Here is a 15,150-nt window from a genome sequence, read left to right on the forward strand (position 1 = left end):
TCTTAATTCCCAGATTGGATGGTGAATTGGTTCCGATTTTTGTCTTAGTGAATTGTGGTCGAAGATTATCACTAGGTACATACCTCGGATATTATATTGGTGTATCAGTATAGGTAATAGGTATACTTACCTTTAACCACTTTGTTAGAGTTGACATAAATAGATTGACATTATTTTAAATAGATACACTTCCGTTAGAGTGAGAGAGTGAGAGATTTTATGTTTTTTGAAGAATTCTCGACGAGAATCAAATTTGCGAATATTTCCAATTGTTCGTATAATTTTTCGTATCTTTTGAGATAGAAAGACGCAACGAGAATAAGGGGATGGCCTCTATAAACAAACTCCATAACGGATGATGCGTGATAGATCATAATTTAATTCACGTAGTGTAAAGATAGTACGTAAGTTTCTAAATACGAGTAAATAAATGGTTCTATTTAACTTATTCTCTTTGTTAGTACAGTGGATCTATTTGCCAATTCAAAAGCGCATCTACGAGCAAAATAATTTATCCAAAACAAATAGACTTTACTTTACCTTTTTGAGCGTTTTTTTGTTTATTTTATAATTATTGCAGTTAATAAAAGTATTAGATATTATTGATGAATTGACAAAACTACATAGTATTAAATAATCTTTATATATAAAATTCTTCTGTCCATGTGTTCTGAAATCCTCCTGGCTGGACGGATTTTGATTAAATTTTTGGTATGTGTCTCTGTGTGTCCCCGGATTTAGATTCACAATTGGACCCGATCGGTTTATTTTTTAAACTTTTTTTGTCGTGATGTCGCATTATGTTATTTTCCGTACCGTATCGATATATTTACATATTTACATTCTGTAAGCTGGGTTTTCGGTATCATCCCTCAATATCGAGCGTACGAAGTCGCGGGGGATAATCTAGTAGTATAATCAATTCTAATTCAAAAAATAGTGTTGCATATTAATTTGCTTTGGTCCAATACATATGTATGTAACTGGGCTTGTATGCAAACTTAAAAATTTTGCGCTGGTCACATCCTGCAGTTTATGTTAATAAAATTTCAAATCAATACTGTGACCATTCCAGAATAGGAATATTTATGTGTGCATGAATTATGCAATATTTATTCGAGAGAAATCGCTCACCATTTGCGTTGGGGGTTATTAATTTTTAATAATTTGATGCCTTACTAGAAGTAAACTGAGAAGTGGAGCGATTGACATAATTCCAAGTTGCGTAAACATTAAAAGCGAGAGTATCGAGAGGGGTTGCCCTACATAGTTAAACCGAAAACGTACATAGTGGAAAGGTGAAGAGTTGGAGAAAGTGTTACTCCGTCTTAGGCATTGTTAAAAAATCATTCATTTATGATTTAACTATCGGTAATGAACAGTCGGATTGATCATGTATATGAAAATAATTATTTTGACGATTTGCGTGTGGCGAGCGTTTTCCCAAACGGAAGCTGGGGACAAATTAAAAGAAATGGATTATTTGGACGGATCGATTGTTGAAAATAAATATTTGTTACCGTCGATTAATATAAGTGAACATAGTGAAGAATTAACTAATCACACGAATGAAAAAGTTTCGGTTGGTTTATCGCGTGCTTTGGATTTTTACAACACTCAGCTACTGGCGGCAAATTGGAATACAATTAAAATTGAATTATCGGAGGATTGTGCAAAAGACATGCAAACCTACATAGACGGTCTTACAGCTGGAGCAACTTGGGCCTTAAAGAGTGAGTTTAAAATGGAAGAAAGTTATCGAAGCATAATCTAAAAATCTAACAAAGTGGTTTTGGCAATTAAGTAATACTACTCTCGCCATTGTTTTCTACTATTCTTTGATAAATTGATCAATAACAATAAACCACATCCCAAGATGGTTAAGGGTAATGAGTAGAGAAACTTTCTTCTACTAATTATGCAAGTAAACAATGTACCTACATTTTTTATTAAACAAATAGATTGTTGCGTGTATTTTACCACTAAAATTTTAAACGGCTCATTTTGTTTCAACAAATTTCTTTTTGCACTATCTACAATTGTCGCGTGAAACACTTTCCATTGTTTATTTCAATTAATCGTTTAGAGATATCATCGGTCTACTTTTTTTTAATGTTTATGCGGTTAACCACACATTATTGCAAATTTTAATGTCTCTACATTTACAAAAAAAAACATTATAGGCTCAATCAACTTTATGTAACCGATATTGACGTAGTGGTACCTGCGACTTATCTAATAATCTTGTAATTTCCTGTGTGAAACATAAGATTTATTCTTGCTAGATGTGCAGTGAAAAATTCTATTTTCCAGTCAGTACGTAATTAGGAACGACTACATTACAACCGTTCCGCCAAGAGACTGTTTATTGGCCTTCTTCATGGTAACAAGGTTAAAAAGTTCATGTCAAGTACAGAATTTTTCTGGTTTCCTTCATTTTAATTCTATGACCTTGCTTTAGAACTTATTTCCCATCGATTTCGAAAATGCAGTGCAGGAAACGGTACGCCAAGTTTGGATTACTCATCTGTTACTAATTTCTTTAGTTGTCTCGTAGTCAGTTGGAGATTGTGTAAGCAGGAAATTATTGATTCGTTTTCATTATTTCTTAACATTTTGAATTTGTCAATTTCGAATATTTTCAAGCTATTTTTGAATTGGTAATGACTAACATGCAACGTGTTTCGCCGAAATTGCTTCAATCACCTTTCATTTGCACATATACATATTGATGGTGTTGAGGACATTTTTCGGTTATAAGTATATATAGTTACACCTACATGTGACAATTAGATTATTCTTGTCTTTTAGAACTTACACACTCTATGCACTTCTCTTCGAAAATCGAAGAATCTGCATTTGATGCTTTTCGAGCTGGAAATGTGATGACCTAAAACAACAAAATCAATTTTCTTGTTGATCTATTGTACCTTTGAAGCAACTGATGTTTTTTACGCCAATAATGAAACAGTATTGCCATTCAAAAATGTTTGTATAGGTAGGTATGTTATGTGTGCTTTTCCGACTTCTACTCAAATAAAACAATTAACAACATCAGCAAGGGGTATCAGGCACCTCGTGTCCAAAACACACAAAACCAGGTCCCAAATTCTTAACAAAACAGCTTCCTAGCTTGAACCAAAAACCGATCTTCACACGCTTTTCTTATTTTTGTGTGCTTATTACTAATACTTGTTAGTGATAATTCATTTATTGTCTAAAGACATTTGTTATTGTTTAAAGGCATTTTACAACTTATCCCAAACGTATAGGGTACCCACTGACCGTCGCCACCCTCATTAAGTCGGCAGCCTGTGTGCAAATGTGAGATGTGTCACGTTCTCCTTTACTTTACAATTTCAATATTAATGAATCATGATAAAAACTGCATTATATACAGATGTACATTGAAATTTTAACCAAGAAGTATTGAGTTTTTTTGCATTAAAACTAAGAAGAAAGCAACGGCCGAATTTATCAAGCAATCGCTCATGCTAAATATTAACCGCGCACTAAGCTGCTGGATTTCGGAGAATTTAAATTTTTTCCCCAAGTTTGTTGTAATAAAACATAAACATCCCAATTTTTGTAGGTTAAACAAAGAAAAAAATAACTTAATAATAAAAGTGGGTTACTGTTTGAATAAAATCAAAATAACCATTTTGGCATAAAAATATTTTCTTTTTTTAACTTCGACCCTTTTTTCCCGATTTTTTTGTAATAAACCCTAGCATCTTCTTAAAAGTTGTACACAGAAAAGGAAAGTCTTTCGAATAATTTTAATAAAACTTATTTATTATTTGTTAGATCACCATGTAACCTGACTTTCCGGTTCAAAAGATCCGTCTAATTGAAACGATCGTACAACATTAATTCACCAATTAGCCATTGTTACGTAATTTTGGCACTTAAGAAGTATGCCACACAAACGTAATTTTGGAAATACCAAATTTGCTAAATGCTTAACAATGCACACAGTCGAAAGTGCTTTTGTGGATTTTCACCTGTGGCTTTGCAGATAGCATGATGCAATAACGTTTTACCGTACTTATAACACAGACGATGAATTGCAGAATTGTTAATAGGAATTTTACAAATATTATATGAATAAATTACGCAATCAAAATCGAGCGAATTTAAGGAAACTTTCATACGGCACGTTGCAAAGACTTGCTTTATGTAAACTCACCACCAGGAAACGGAAACGCCAGATTGTTTCATAATCCCTTGCGGGAGAATCCCTCGTGGTAAACCAATCGCAATGAAAAAATTAATAATTAATAAATAGCAGATCGCGTGAATTTATTATAGCTAAGTGAAGACGTTATTAAATGAAGAGAAAGTAGGTAGTAAATGTCTGACGTTGAGATCAAGGTCCCAGGTTACATTATACCTACATGTCGATTGTCGCGGAAAGTGAATGCGGTTACATAAGAGAGATCGAAATGTAGACCGCATCTCGCCAATATTCGATTCTTACGCAAATTACTATATAGGGGAAAATTTTTGACGTTACGAAACTTAATTGCAAAGGAAAGCGTTGTGCTATTGTTTGCGTTTTGTTCGTCCGTCCGTCCGCCCGTACCCACTTGTGCCGTTTTGAACTAGTTCTAGGGGAATGGTTCTACAATCCTGGAATTGCAGTAGGTAGCCTATACCTTGAAGGTGTGTCATCATCAAATTTCGCTGTCTTAAAGGGGGGGTCCCCATGAATTACTTCACGAGATGCTGTTTTTGAAAGTGAAACGTGCATAATTTTTACATACGACAACCAAATGGTCTCAGATTTTGCATACGCATGCCTTTACTGGTGCCAAGTTAAACGTTTGAAAATGGGGGGAGGGGGAAGTTAACACACGTTCTACCCTTCATGGTATTCTAATGAAAGGTCTCATCGAAAGGAACCGTTTTCTACCAACTACTGCCCTTCTTTCTGTCCTCTTATCAAAAGACGGGGTTGGAAGGGGGGGAGCCGGTTTATCCTTTATGGTACCCTAATGAAAGGTCTCAACGAAAGGAATTACTTTCTACCACGCATATTCCTCCTTCTCGACACCTTATCGTGATCGGATATATTCCCTTATATCTCTAGAATGGATTGTCGCAAGAGGGTACTCGCAAAGGGCGATTGGGACGTCTGGAAGAAATATATCCATTGGTGATGTCAAATCCTTAAGAGTGAATACCTCCAAAACGGTTTGTCGGAGGAAAGTACTCTTAAAGGCTAAATCTGCGGAATGGAGTGTCGGAGGATTTTGAATGTATGCCAGGCGGTCTTTAAATTAAATGTTTGTGTGTAAAGAGCCTCCTCTCCTTATAACCCAACCATTTACTAAAGTCCAGTATATATAATATTTTTTAACAAAAAAAATTAGTTACCGGTTCAAACCGGGTTATTCACGCTGGTGAAATGATTAGGAATTGGGGAAAAAATAATTAAAACAACTGAATTTTTCCGCGGGTGAAATCACGGGGGTTGAAAGGGGTGGAAACTGGTATTTGGAATTTGTGGCAAAACTATTAATCTTAGGCGAAAATGTTCAATATAAAAGTTATAGAGAATAAAAAAATGAACAACTTTTGTATCTGCACTATTTACACATAACCTCCAATTTGTCTAGAAAAACCGGAAAAACCTTTTTTTTTCGATTTTATTCTTATTTTTACGAAAAAAAGTCGTAGGGGTTTGAAATTTGGAGTAAAGATAGCTTGTTGTATGATAGAAAAGGAGACAATTGTTTTGGCCCCGTTTTCGAGATCTCATGATTCCTGAAAAACTACCTCTTTTTCAAGGGGATGAAAAATCTATTTTTTTTCATCGTACAAAGGTGCGCGGGGTAGCAACATTTTCGGGAAGACTTTTATATTTTAATAAACAAAAATAAAAAATATTCGAGAAAATCAACGTGTTGGATGTTAATAAAGATTTTTTCGAAATATGTCTTTTGTTATCTTATGTTCAACTGTTTTAGTTAAAACATCTTTATTATTTTTATCATTTTTACCATAGACATATGAGAATCAGCATGTCTATGATTTTTACCACAATAAAAGCAATTCGAAATAAAATCGCATTATCTTGCTTCCTGATTCCTGAACAATTTGTTTTTGTTCACTGGATCTTCTTCCTGCCTGTTTTATAGCTGATGCAATTGCGTTGGGTCTGTTGATAAACTTGCAAAATCTGCAATAATAACGTTAGTTTTACCGGCCAAAGCAAATGATTTGAGATGTAAAACCTGGAATAAACTACGTGAGGATTTTATTCATAATTCCTGTAAATTCACGATCAACATCCCTAGCTTAATCCCATCAGCTGCAAAACAGGTAGGAAGAGGAAGAAGAGTTAGTGAACAAAAACAAATTGTTCAGGAAGCAAAAGAATTCGATTTTACTTCGAATTGCTTTTATTGCGGTCAAAATGCAGAAAAAATAATAATATCATAAAGATGTTTTAATTAAAGCAGTTGGGCACTAGAAAAAAAACAAAATATTTTAGCAACATTAAAGAGGAGAGAGAAGACAGATTTCAAAAACTTTTTATTAGCGCGGATTCAATACGTTAATTTAGTTGCAAAAATAGTTATTTATATAAGAGCGCGAAGTTCAATTTCGCGAAATAACTTCGCGCTAGCGTTATATACAATATTTTTTTTATCCTATACAAGGAGAAACTTACATTTTCTCGCCTGTGTGAGGACGGGAAAGAAGACAATTGCACGCATGGAGCGAGAAAATTCAATTTTGTCGGCTAGGCGAGAAAAAAAATACGCCTTATGTACGCTAGATGGCGCGATTGTAATAAAATGTCAAAGAAGTTATTTCTTTTTAGAAAGAAACATAAAATCGTCAACACTGATTTAATAATTAAATTTACCCTATGTTCACTTTATTTTATTGAATTCAAGAATTTATTTAATTACCGCGAACCTCTATAATTATACCTATCAATGTTTCGTGAATTTGAATACTTTCACAACATCACATGACCAATTCAGACGTTTCAAACTTAAGTCATAATCTTCCATGTACTTTCAATAACGAGCATCTGTGTCAATACATTTAACACCAAGATGTACTTTGCACTGTAAGTAGAACACCGCTTATCCGCAATAAGTAGCATTTTAACATACGAGACTATCCCGAAGTTAAAATGTGTCCAGTGTGACTGTAAGGAATGAATAAATCTATTTATAAAACACATTTTTTTTAAAATACAAGATCATCAAGGATTTAAAGTGTGCCCATTGCGCTTTCGTCGCCAAGCATAAATCCAGTCTTAAAATTGACAAGACATGGATACTGCGAAGGATTTAAAATGTAACCGGTGTGATTTTGTCCCTGAAAACACACATTCAATTTTAAAACACATTTGTTAATACAGAAGACCAGTAATAATTACATATGCGCCTGGTATTAATTACAACCCCTTAAATCCCGTTATTTTCTAAGGAAATAATCACGCGCCAGTGAAATGCCGGAAATGTCAACTCAGTTCGCACATGATCGGTATTCTCTACTTGCACCTCTGCTCTGTTGCACCGTGACTCCCTTCGGTGACTCCGCACTGTGCAATCGCAAGCGCGCTAGAATTTGAATTTGCGTTGAACTGTATTATAAGGGAAAGGGGTAAATCTACTAGTAAAAAATATACTCGTGGGCCCACTTAGATTGCACCGTTTCGTAAAATTTTTTTCGCGTAGTCAGCAGGAAACGTGGAAATAAACAAAACAAACGCGTGCACGTTGACGCGTTAAAGCAAATCCAAATTCAAGCGCTTGCGGTCGGACGTTGTTGAGGGATTAATTTTAAATGTAAGTGTATAGGATAAAAAATATTGTGTGCACCACGGCACGAAAGTTGTTTTCCGGGCCTCAGGAAGTGGCCAGCCTCGGCTGCGCCTCGCCTGGCCATATCTTCCTTCGCCCCGGAAAACAACCACTTTCCCGCCTTGGTACACAAAGTACTATTCTACAACTGAACCGATTGATAATTAAATTTCCTTTTTTCATTGTTGACGGTTTCACGCACGTTGTCAAGAGCAACCTTACTTATTAATTAACCGTTTAAAAATCTAGTACTTCGCGTTTCGAAATCCGTCAGAAAATGACAGGTTTTTTGACAGTTGTAGAAAAAAGCTTATTTACCTTCTATGTCAAAAACGGTATATCTTAAAACTGTTCCCCCAGTTTTTGCCGCTTTTCTTAAAATTTTTTTATTGGAATAATATTTTTTATTTTTGATTATTAAAATGTAACCACTTACGAAAATTTTGCTACTCCACGCACCACTGTACAATGAAAAAAATCGATTTTTCATCCCCTCGAAAAAGAGGTGATTTTATTTCAGAAATCGTGAGATCTTGGAAACGGTTCAACTTTACGGGCCCAAAAATTATCTCCTTTTTTATCATAAAACAAGCTATGTTTCCTTCAATTTCAAACCCCTACGACTTTTTTTTCGCAAAAATATGAATAAAAACGAAGAAAACGGTTTTTCCTGTTTTTCTAGGAAAATTGGTTATGTGAAAATAGTGCAGATACAAAAGTTGCTCATTTTCTTAATCTGTATAACTTTTACATTAAACATTTTCGTGTAAAATTAATAGTTTTGCCACAATTTGCAAGACACCACTTTCCACACCTTTCAACCCCTGGGATTTCACCCGCGGAAAAATTCACCTGTTTTAATTATTTTTTCCCAATTTCTAATCATTTCACCTGCCTGAAAAACCCGGTTTCGACTGGTAACTAATTTTTTTTTTAAATAAATTATTTTAGAGCTATTTAACCTGGACTATAAGCTATTTCGGTTTTAAAATAAATGTGCTTTATCTGCACAAAAGTGTGCACAATTTATGCTTGCTTATTTCATTGTATAAATAAATTCAAATTCAAGTAATTTATTGGGGCAGATGCCTGTTGCGTCCCCAGATCTCTAATTACCCTATAATGTAGTGTTAATTTCCTCCATAAACTTTTTAATGCTATAACTCATGTGTCCCGTTTACCTGCATTGCACAGAAATGGTGTGTAATTAGTAAATAGTAAGTTTAGGGATGGAATTATTCTTTTAATAATAGGGGTGGGTGTATAAAAGAGTGAACCTAAATCCCTCTCAAACGTCCAACCATCTTTGGAAAAATCTCGTTTTCGATAGGACATCGCTCAGTTTCGGTTCTCATACCTACCAAATATACAAAAAAAATTTATAAAAATCGATCGAATCGTTTCAGAGGAGTGAGACCACAAACACCTTGACATGAGATTTTTATATTAGATAATAAGTGACATATTTCACAAGATAATGTATTGACTAATGTTGCTATTTTTTATATTATATACTTTTGTATTATATTACATTCCGAGTTTTATAAAACAAATCATTATACAAATTATGAAATTATGACAAAATGCTTAGTTCGAAACGAATCGTCACATTATGAATGTGTCACGCAACCGAGTGTTCCTATTTTAGATTATTTCGATTACAGTAAATATACCTACACACCTGACTGATCAACAACAGTGATACTGTGTAGATTGCCAGTATTTTAATTAACAAATCAAACTATGTACCTTAATCAATCAAAATAATAAAATCATACAACATGAACGACATTACAATCGATTTATCACAATCAACACAATCCATTGAACGCTCCAATGTAAACATACCTGAAATGACCCAAATAACGTACTCAAAGGCACTAAGAACCTCCAATCCTACTTTCTCAAGCACTAGAAATAGAAATGATATCAATGATCTTTAAAATGTACTAGACGCTTACACCATCACCTTCAACAGAGTAGCTACTTTTCTTAAATCAAAACAATTAGCAAACTATACATAACGGAAAACCACTCGCATATTAATAATAGTCAAGAACATAGAAATACTTATAAGAAAACTGATCAGCCCAACAAAAGGAGTCATAATTAGTGTACAATGGCAACATTCCACGCCAAATTCTATCTGAACAATTAAAATAATCACACCAATAACCTAAAAGGAAGTTGTGATCCACGGTTATCACGTATAAACAGCGGGAGACAAGTCTATTTCCTACCTAATTCCCATTCTACAATACAGCTTCCTCCTCGAAGATAAAACGAACAATGCAGAATCTTTCTAAATACTGAACAATGTCGAAAATGCAAAAAAAACACGGAGGGGGCCCCTTGGCTACGAGGCTGGTAGTACTAGTGCACATTCACGAGCCTGCTAGACTTAACTGCCTACTAACTCAAACTTGGGAAAATTAGAAACGTCATACAAAATCAGAAGGGTGGCAAGGGTGAAAAGTATTTTTGTTTTTAGAATTGGTTATTAAATTTCAAATAAAATAATATATACTTCAATGCAAGCTCATGTCAATCACGTAGCTTTGCTATTAGCAACTCTTGGACTACTTTTAGAAGGGAAACTAATTGAAGTTGTAAAGGAACCAAATTAGTTATGTAACAGTAATCTGCCTTCAGAGTTACTTGAAATACAATTTCCATTAGAGAGAAGTCAAGGTACCAAATGCTCATAGTACTTTTGTGATTGTGGAATAATTAATATTCTATCTGGGTTATAGCAATTTGGGTTATGGTTCCAATGCAAGTGCGTTTAACTTGAATCGTGGGAAGCAAAGCGTTTATTGGTAAGATGGCAATTTTCATGGGCACCACCATTAACGTGTTCAAGCGTATAAATCTTTTGTTTAGTAGGTATATTGCGATCAACTACTCAATCAATTCTACATAGATAAGGTTATGACGCGCGCAATGCATCTTAAAAATAAATGGAATTTAAAAAAATGTTTAAGGCATTTTTTATAGGGATTATTACTTAGTCATTTACCAGCTATTAATGTGCCGTTTGGCTAATGCTGTTTACAAGACCATAAACTTAAAGCTATCGCTTATTATACACTTGTACCTACGTTTAACCACGTATTTCATAAACATTTCGGTAACTATCGTAATTATAGGCACGCAAGTTTTGTGATATTGACACACATTCTAACATTTTAAAGTAAAAGTAAGCAAAATTATTAGGCAGGTTTGTCAATCGTCAATGGCGTTCATCTCTCCTAGTTTGACCTTTATTTCATTAATATGTTATGATCTTTCGTCACATGTAGAAGAATTAAAAAAAATAGCTCATTCAAAGATTTTCAAACGCCCGAAGCATTTTATAATGTATTTGCAATAAACCCATAATGTTGATATTACTATTATTTGCGAAATAAGCAGTCAAATGGAACCCGACCCGCGGGTCCTTCAATAGTATACCTGTATACTTACAAAAAGTTAATAGGTATCTCCATTTCTAAAGCATTTATCCCACTGCTGAACAATTCCCTCGGGCATGATGCGATCCAATTACAGACATCATCCTATACCTCTACGGCCGAAATGAAGCGGCTACCTTTGAAGTGCTTGTTCATGGGTATATTAGTTTATTTTTTTGATTTGCACAATAATTACTAACCTAAAGGCAATGCTATTTGGTATGGTTGGAAAGCATCTTTTCAGAGCTTTTCAACGACGTATCACACACGGGGGCTCACTATTTAAGATTTAAAAGTTGGAGTGACTGGGGCGCTGGGGGTTGGAGGGGGTGCGTCGCCAACTAAGCAATTGTGATTCCTCCTAATTACCGAAACGGATTTTGATTTTTTAAAATATCTCGTTTATTTACTAAGACATTGGGGGGGGGGGGTAGGTTTTCAAATTGCCACCCTCTATAAAACACAAATAACACTTATTCAATCGGATCACGTCTCCTTCTCAATAATAAGCGTCGTAACGTGATCGTAATACTATCAAAGGAGATGAGCGAGAAATTTAGATTGGAATTAACAAAACAATTGAGCGCTATAAAGTAAATATCGTATCGACAGTATCCGCGTCTTTTCCTTCACCTACCGATCACGGTCGAGTACGGTACAATCGTCACCTGATCCGACAGCGTTGTCTTTTCTACTTTAAGGAAACACACCACTTGGTACCCATATACGAAACCATAAACATTTGGAATGTCAAAAAGAAGCGGTAGAAACTGCCGTAGTTCTTTTTCGCATTGTTGGTTCAACTCGATGGTTTGATCTGGTTGATCCGTAGTTTTCCTCTTATAGGTGTGTGGTGATAACGGAACTTCTTGGACTACTTTTCGATTTCGTAGTTGGACCACTTTCCTCCAAATTACATGGAACAAAGCCACGATCATTCATATATTGGTAGTTTGGTGGAACTTCAAATGATCTAAATACCACCGTAATCGTTTGCCAAACATTAACTGACTGGGTGTTCTGGTAAGAAGAGAGGAAATTGTGTAGCGCCGATGGAGATCGGGCTCGTCAGAGCTTATTCATTTGTTCTATAAAAGTCTTGACCATCTGTTCCGCTAGTTCGTTATCCGAGACAATGAGTTTTGGAACTCCAAAACGAGCGAACTTGTCCATTAATGCACTGATCGTTAATCCTGAAATGGTATTTTGCGTTAATAGAAGGAAAGGTAGAACTAAACTAAGAAAACCTGTATCTCTATTTTAACTATTTTACGTGGTTCTAAACTCACTGTCGCGTACGGATTGTCACCTGTCACAACCAATCCCACCTGCGTTGAACTGTCTGGCAGTGGGTTACGGTTAAACACACCTTACGTTATATAAAATTCGGTAACTTCCAGAGGAAGAAGAAAGAAAGCCTTCATGACGAACTCGGCTCCTCGATATCATAAAAATCTGGGACCCGCGTACAGATATCCAGATAAATAAGCGCGCTTCAAATGACACCAAGTACACTCCAATCAGCCTCCGTTTGCTGCAACACCTCTGATTAGATACCGCCTATCGGTAATTATACTTACCATATGACTACAGTAGGTATTGTTTATAATCCATTTTCGAGTTATCTTTATTATGCGTAGAATTTGACGTAGAATTCGATAACGGATTTAAAAAAATACTGTTCCGTTTAAAAAAAATCAACTTTGGTGGTTGAAATCCACTTTTTGACGCACCCTGTTTCTTTTTAGCGCAAAAAATGCACAAAAAATTATGATTGACGTGTGCGAGCATTTTGTTTTAAATCCAAGATCTGATTTTTAAATGAATTGGTTCCATAAAAAAAGTCTATCGTGTTATGATAGTAGACTGCTGAGTTACGAGGGAGAAACTTTCTTTTCAACTTTCCTCGACATGTGGGCACTTTATTAACGGCACATATCTAGCTTAACTCTCATCTACAATTTTATCGCATTGCATTTGCATTGCACAAAGTAGTGCGTAAACCGTAAACGTTTTAATTCGCTTCCTCGCCATGTTTCGTCTTAGATAACTTAAATAATTTGCCATATGTTTAACGAAATTAAACAGCATAAATTAAATTATGTAATAGTGCGGAGAAAGTCGGATAGTTATGTGGGTCCTTTATAATTAATAAGTGGCACAAGTTCTGAATAATAAAAGCAGGAAAACGCAATTTGCGCGTTAAAATTCAATGTCTGCTAAAACAATAAAATTGTTAAAGCTTGAATCTGAAGGTCAAGATCAACCAACCACGATCTTTACCTCTATTTAGAAGAAGAATTTTTGTTCCAAAACTACAGACTCCCTTAATGCACTAAATACAGTTATTATAAGTGATTAATCGGGTTTCATAATTTTATATGTATTTGCTAAAGTATTGCACTTACATACAAAGAAAACTCTCTAAGTTGGCCGGTAGCAAGCCCGTACAAACAAGGAGGGTTGCAGCGACAGGCAAGCGCGCTGTCATAAGCAAAAATCCTGCCAAAGAACCTCGGACTAGATAAGACATTCTAAGATGGATTTAAGGTACGAAAAATGATACGTATTGCGGTACTTGGTACATATGATAAACGTCTTTGAAAAAATCTAAGTAGTGATATGAAATAAATGAATAAGTTAAACAGTGAAAAAATATAACTAAATAACGATGTAACATTTTTGCTATACAGGGTGACAATTTGAAAACTTACCACCCCTCATATCTTAGTAAATAAACGAGATATTTAAAAAAATCAAAATCCGTTTCGGTAATTCGGAGGGGGAATCACAATGACATAGTTGGCGACGCCCCCCCTCCAACCCCCTGCGCCCCAGCCACCCCAACTTTTAAATCTTAAATAGTGACCCCCCATGTGTGATACGTCGTTGGAAAACTCTGAAAAAATGCTTTCCAACCATACCAAATAGCATTACATTTAGGTTAGTAATTATCGTGCAAATCAAAAAATAAACATGGAAAATCGTATGTAACTTGAACTTCCAAAGCCGACTTGACAGCAACTCATTTTTGATCGCCAGTTATAATCTATTCTCAAACTCTTGTCGAACCTTTTCAAATGTTGGTTTTGCAATATTTCGACATTCTTGAATTATTCTCTGTCTTAGTTCGTCTATGTTCGCCGGTTGCGTTTTAAATAGTTATTATTTATTTAAATTCAAATGTATCATATTAGTTTATTTTTCAAACCTTTTTCAGGGACAGTGAATTGGCAATTTTACCTTGTACATTAGTAGGCATTGTATAAAACCATGCATAAATAGGAGCGAATCGAAGGAAGTATGCATATTTAATTATGCAAGGATCAAGGCTATCTTGCATATGTATGTATACTGGTAGTATATACAGGAACAAATCAAAGTAGTTATAATTTGAAAAAATGGTCGGTTCCTTTTATAAAGAATTGAGGGTAGCAATTTAATGACCAATATCACGATTTGCCTGCAGAATACAATTGCACATACAAAAATCGCACCTGATGCCATTTCGTTATACTTTCAGCTTTCAATTTGCAGTAGCTATACTTTATACATAGTGGGGGTTGGCCATTCGTTTGGTTATGCCATAAGCACTTTTCAAGACAGAAAAGCTCTTCTGTTAAATGTCAATAAACATCACAGACGACGTGACAAAGGATGTCGCAATTTCCTCTTGCACAACACAACTTAGAGCCCCAACAACTGTAATCGTACCTATATATTCAAATGCAATTACTCGATAAGCACAATACCAGGAATAAGGAAGAAGAAGACACAAAGAGTGCACTTGCAATGTAAATTAAGTAAAGTGCAAAGTTTTTAATGAGGGTACTGTGTATAACCTCGTTATTTAACATGGCTATTAAGGT

At 35.0% G+C, this 15,150-nt stretch overlaps 1 protein-coding gene across 2 annotated transcripts in view; it reads left to right on the plus strand.

The window, feature by feature from the left end:
- Positions 1-1,382: 1,382 nt before the first annotated feature.
- LOC116164170 (nose resistant to fluoxetine protein 6) overlaps positions 1,383-15,150 on the plus strand; it is a 31,042-nt gene continuing 17,274 nt past the window's right edge. For both annotated transcript variants that reach the window (XM_031478310.1, XM_031478311.1), the window contains exon 1: positions 1,383-1,733. In XM_031478310.1, the coding sequence (XP_031334170.1) occupies positions 1,394-1,733 (340 nt within the window). In that variant the 5' untranslated portion in view covers positions 1,383-1,393. The remainder of the gene's footprint in view (positions 1,734-15,150) is intronic.

The sequence above is a fragment of the Photinus pyralis genome, unplaced genomic scaffold (genome assembly GCF_008802855.1).
Source record: "Photinus pyralis isolate 1611_PpyrPB1 unplaced genomic scaffold, Ppyr1.3 Ppyr1.4_LG2, whole genome shotgun sequence".
Taxonomy (NCBI): domain Eukaryota; kingdom Metazoa; phylum Arthropoda; class Insecta; order Coleoptera; family Lampyridae; genus Photinus; species Photinus pyralis.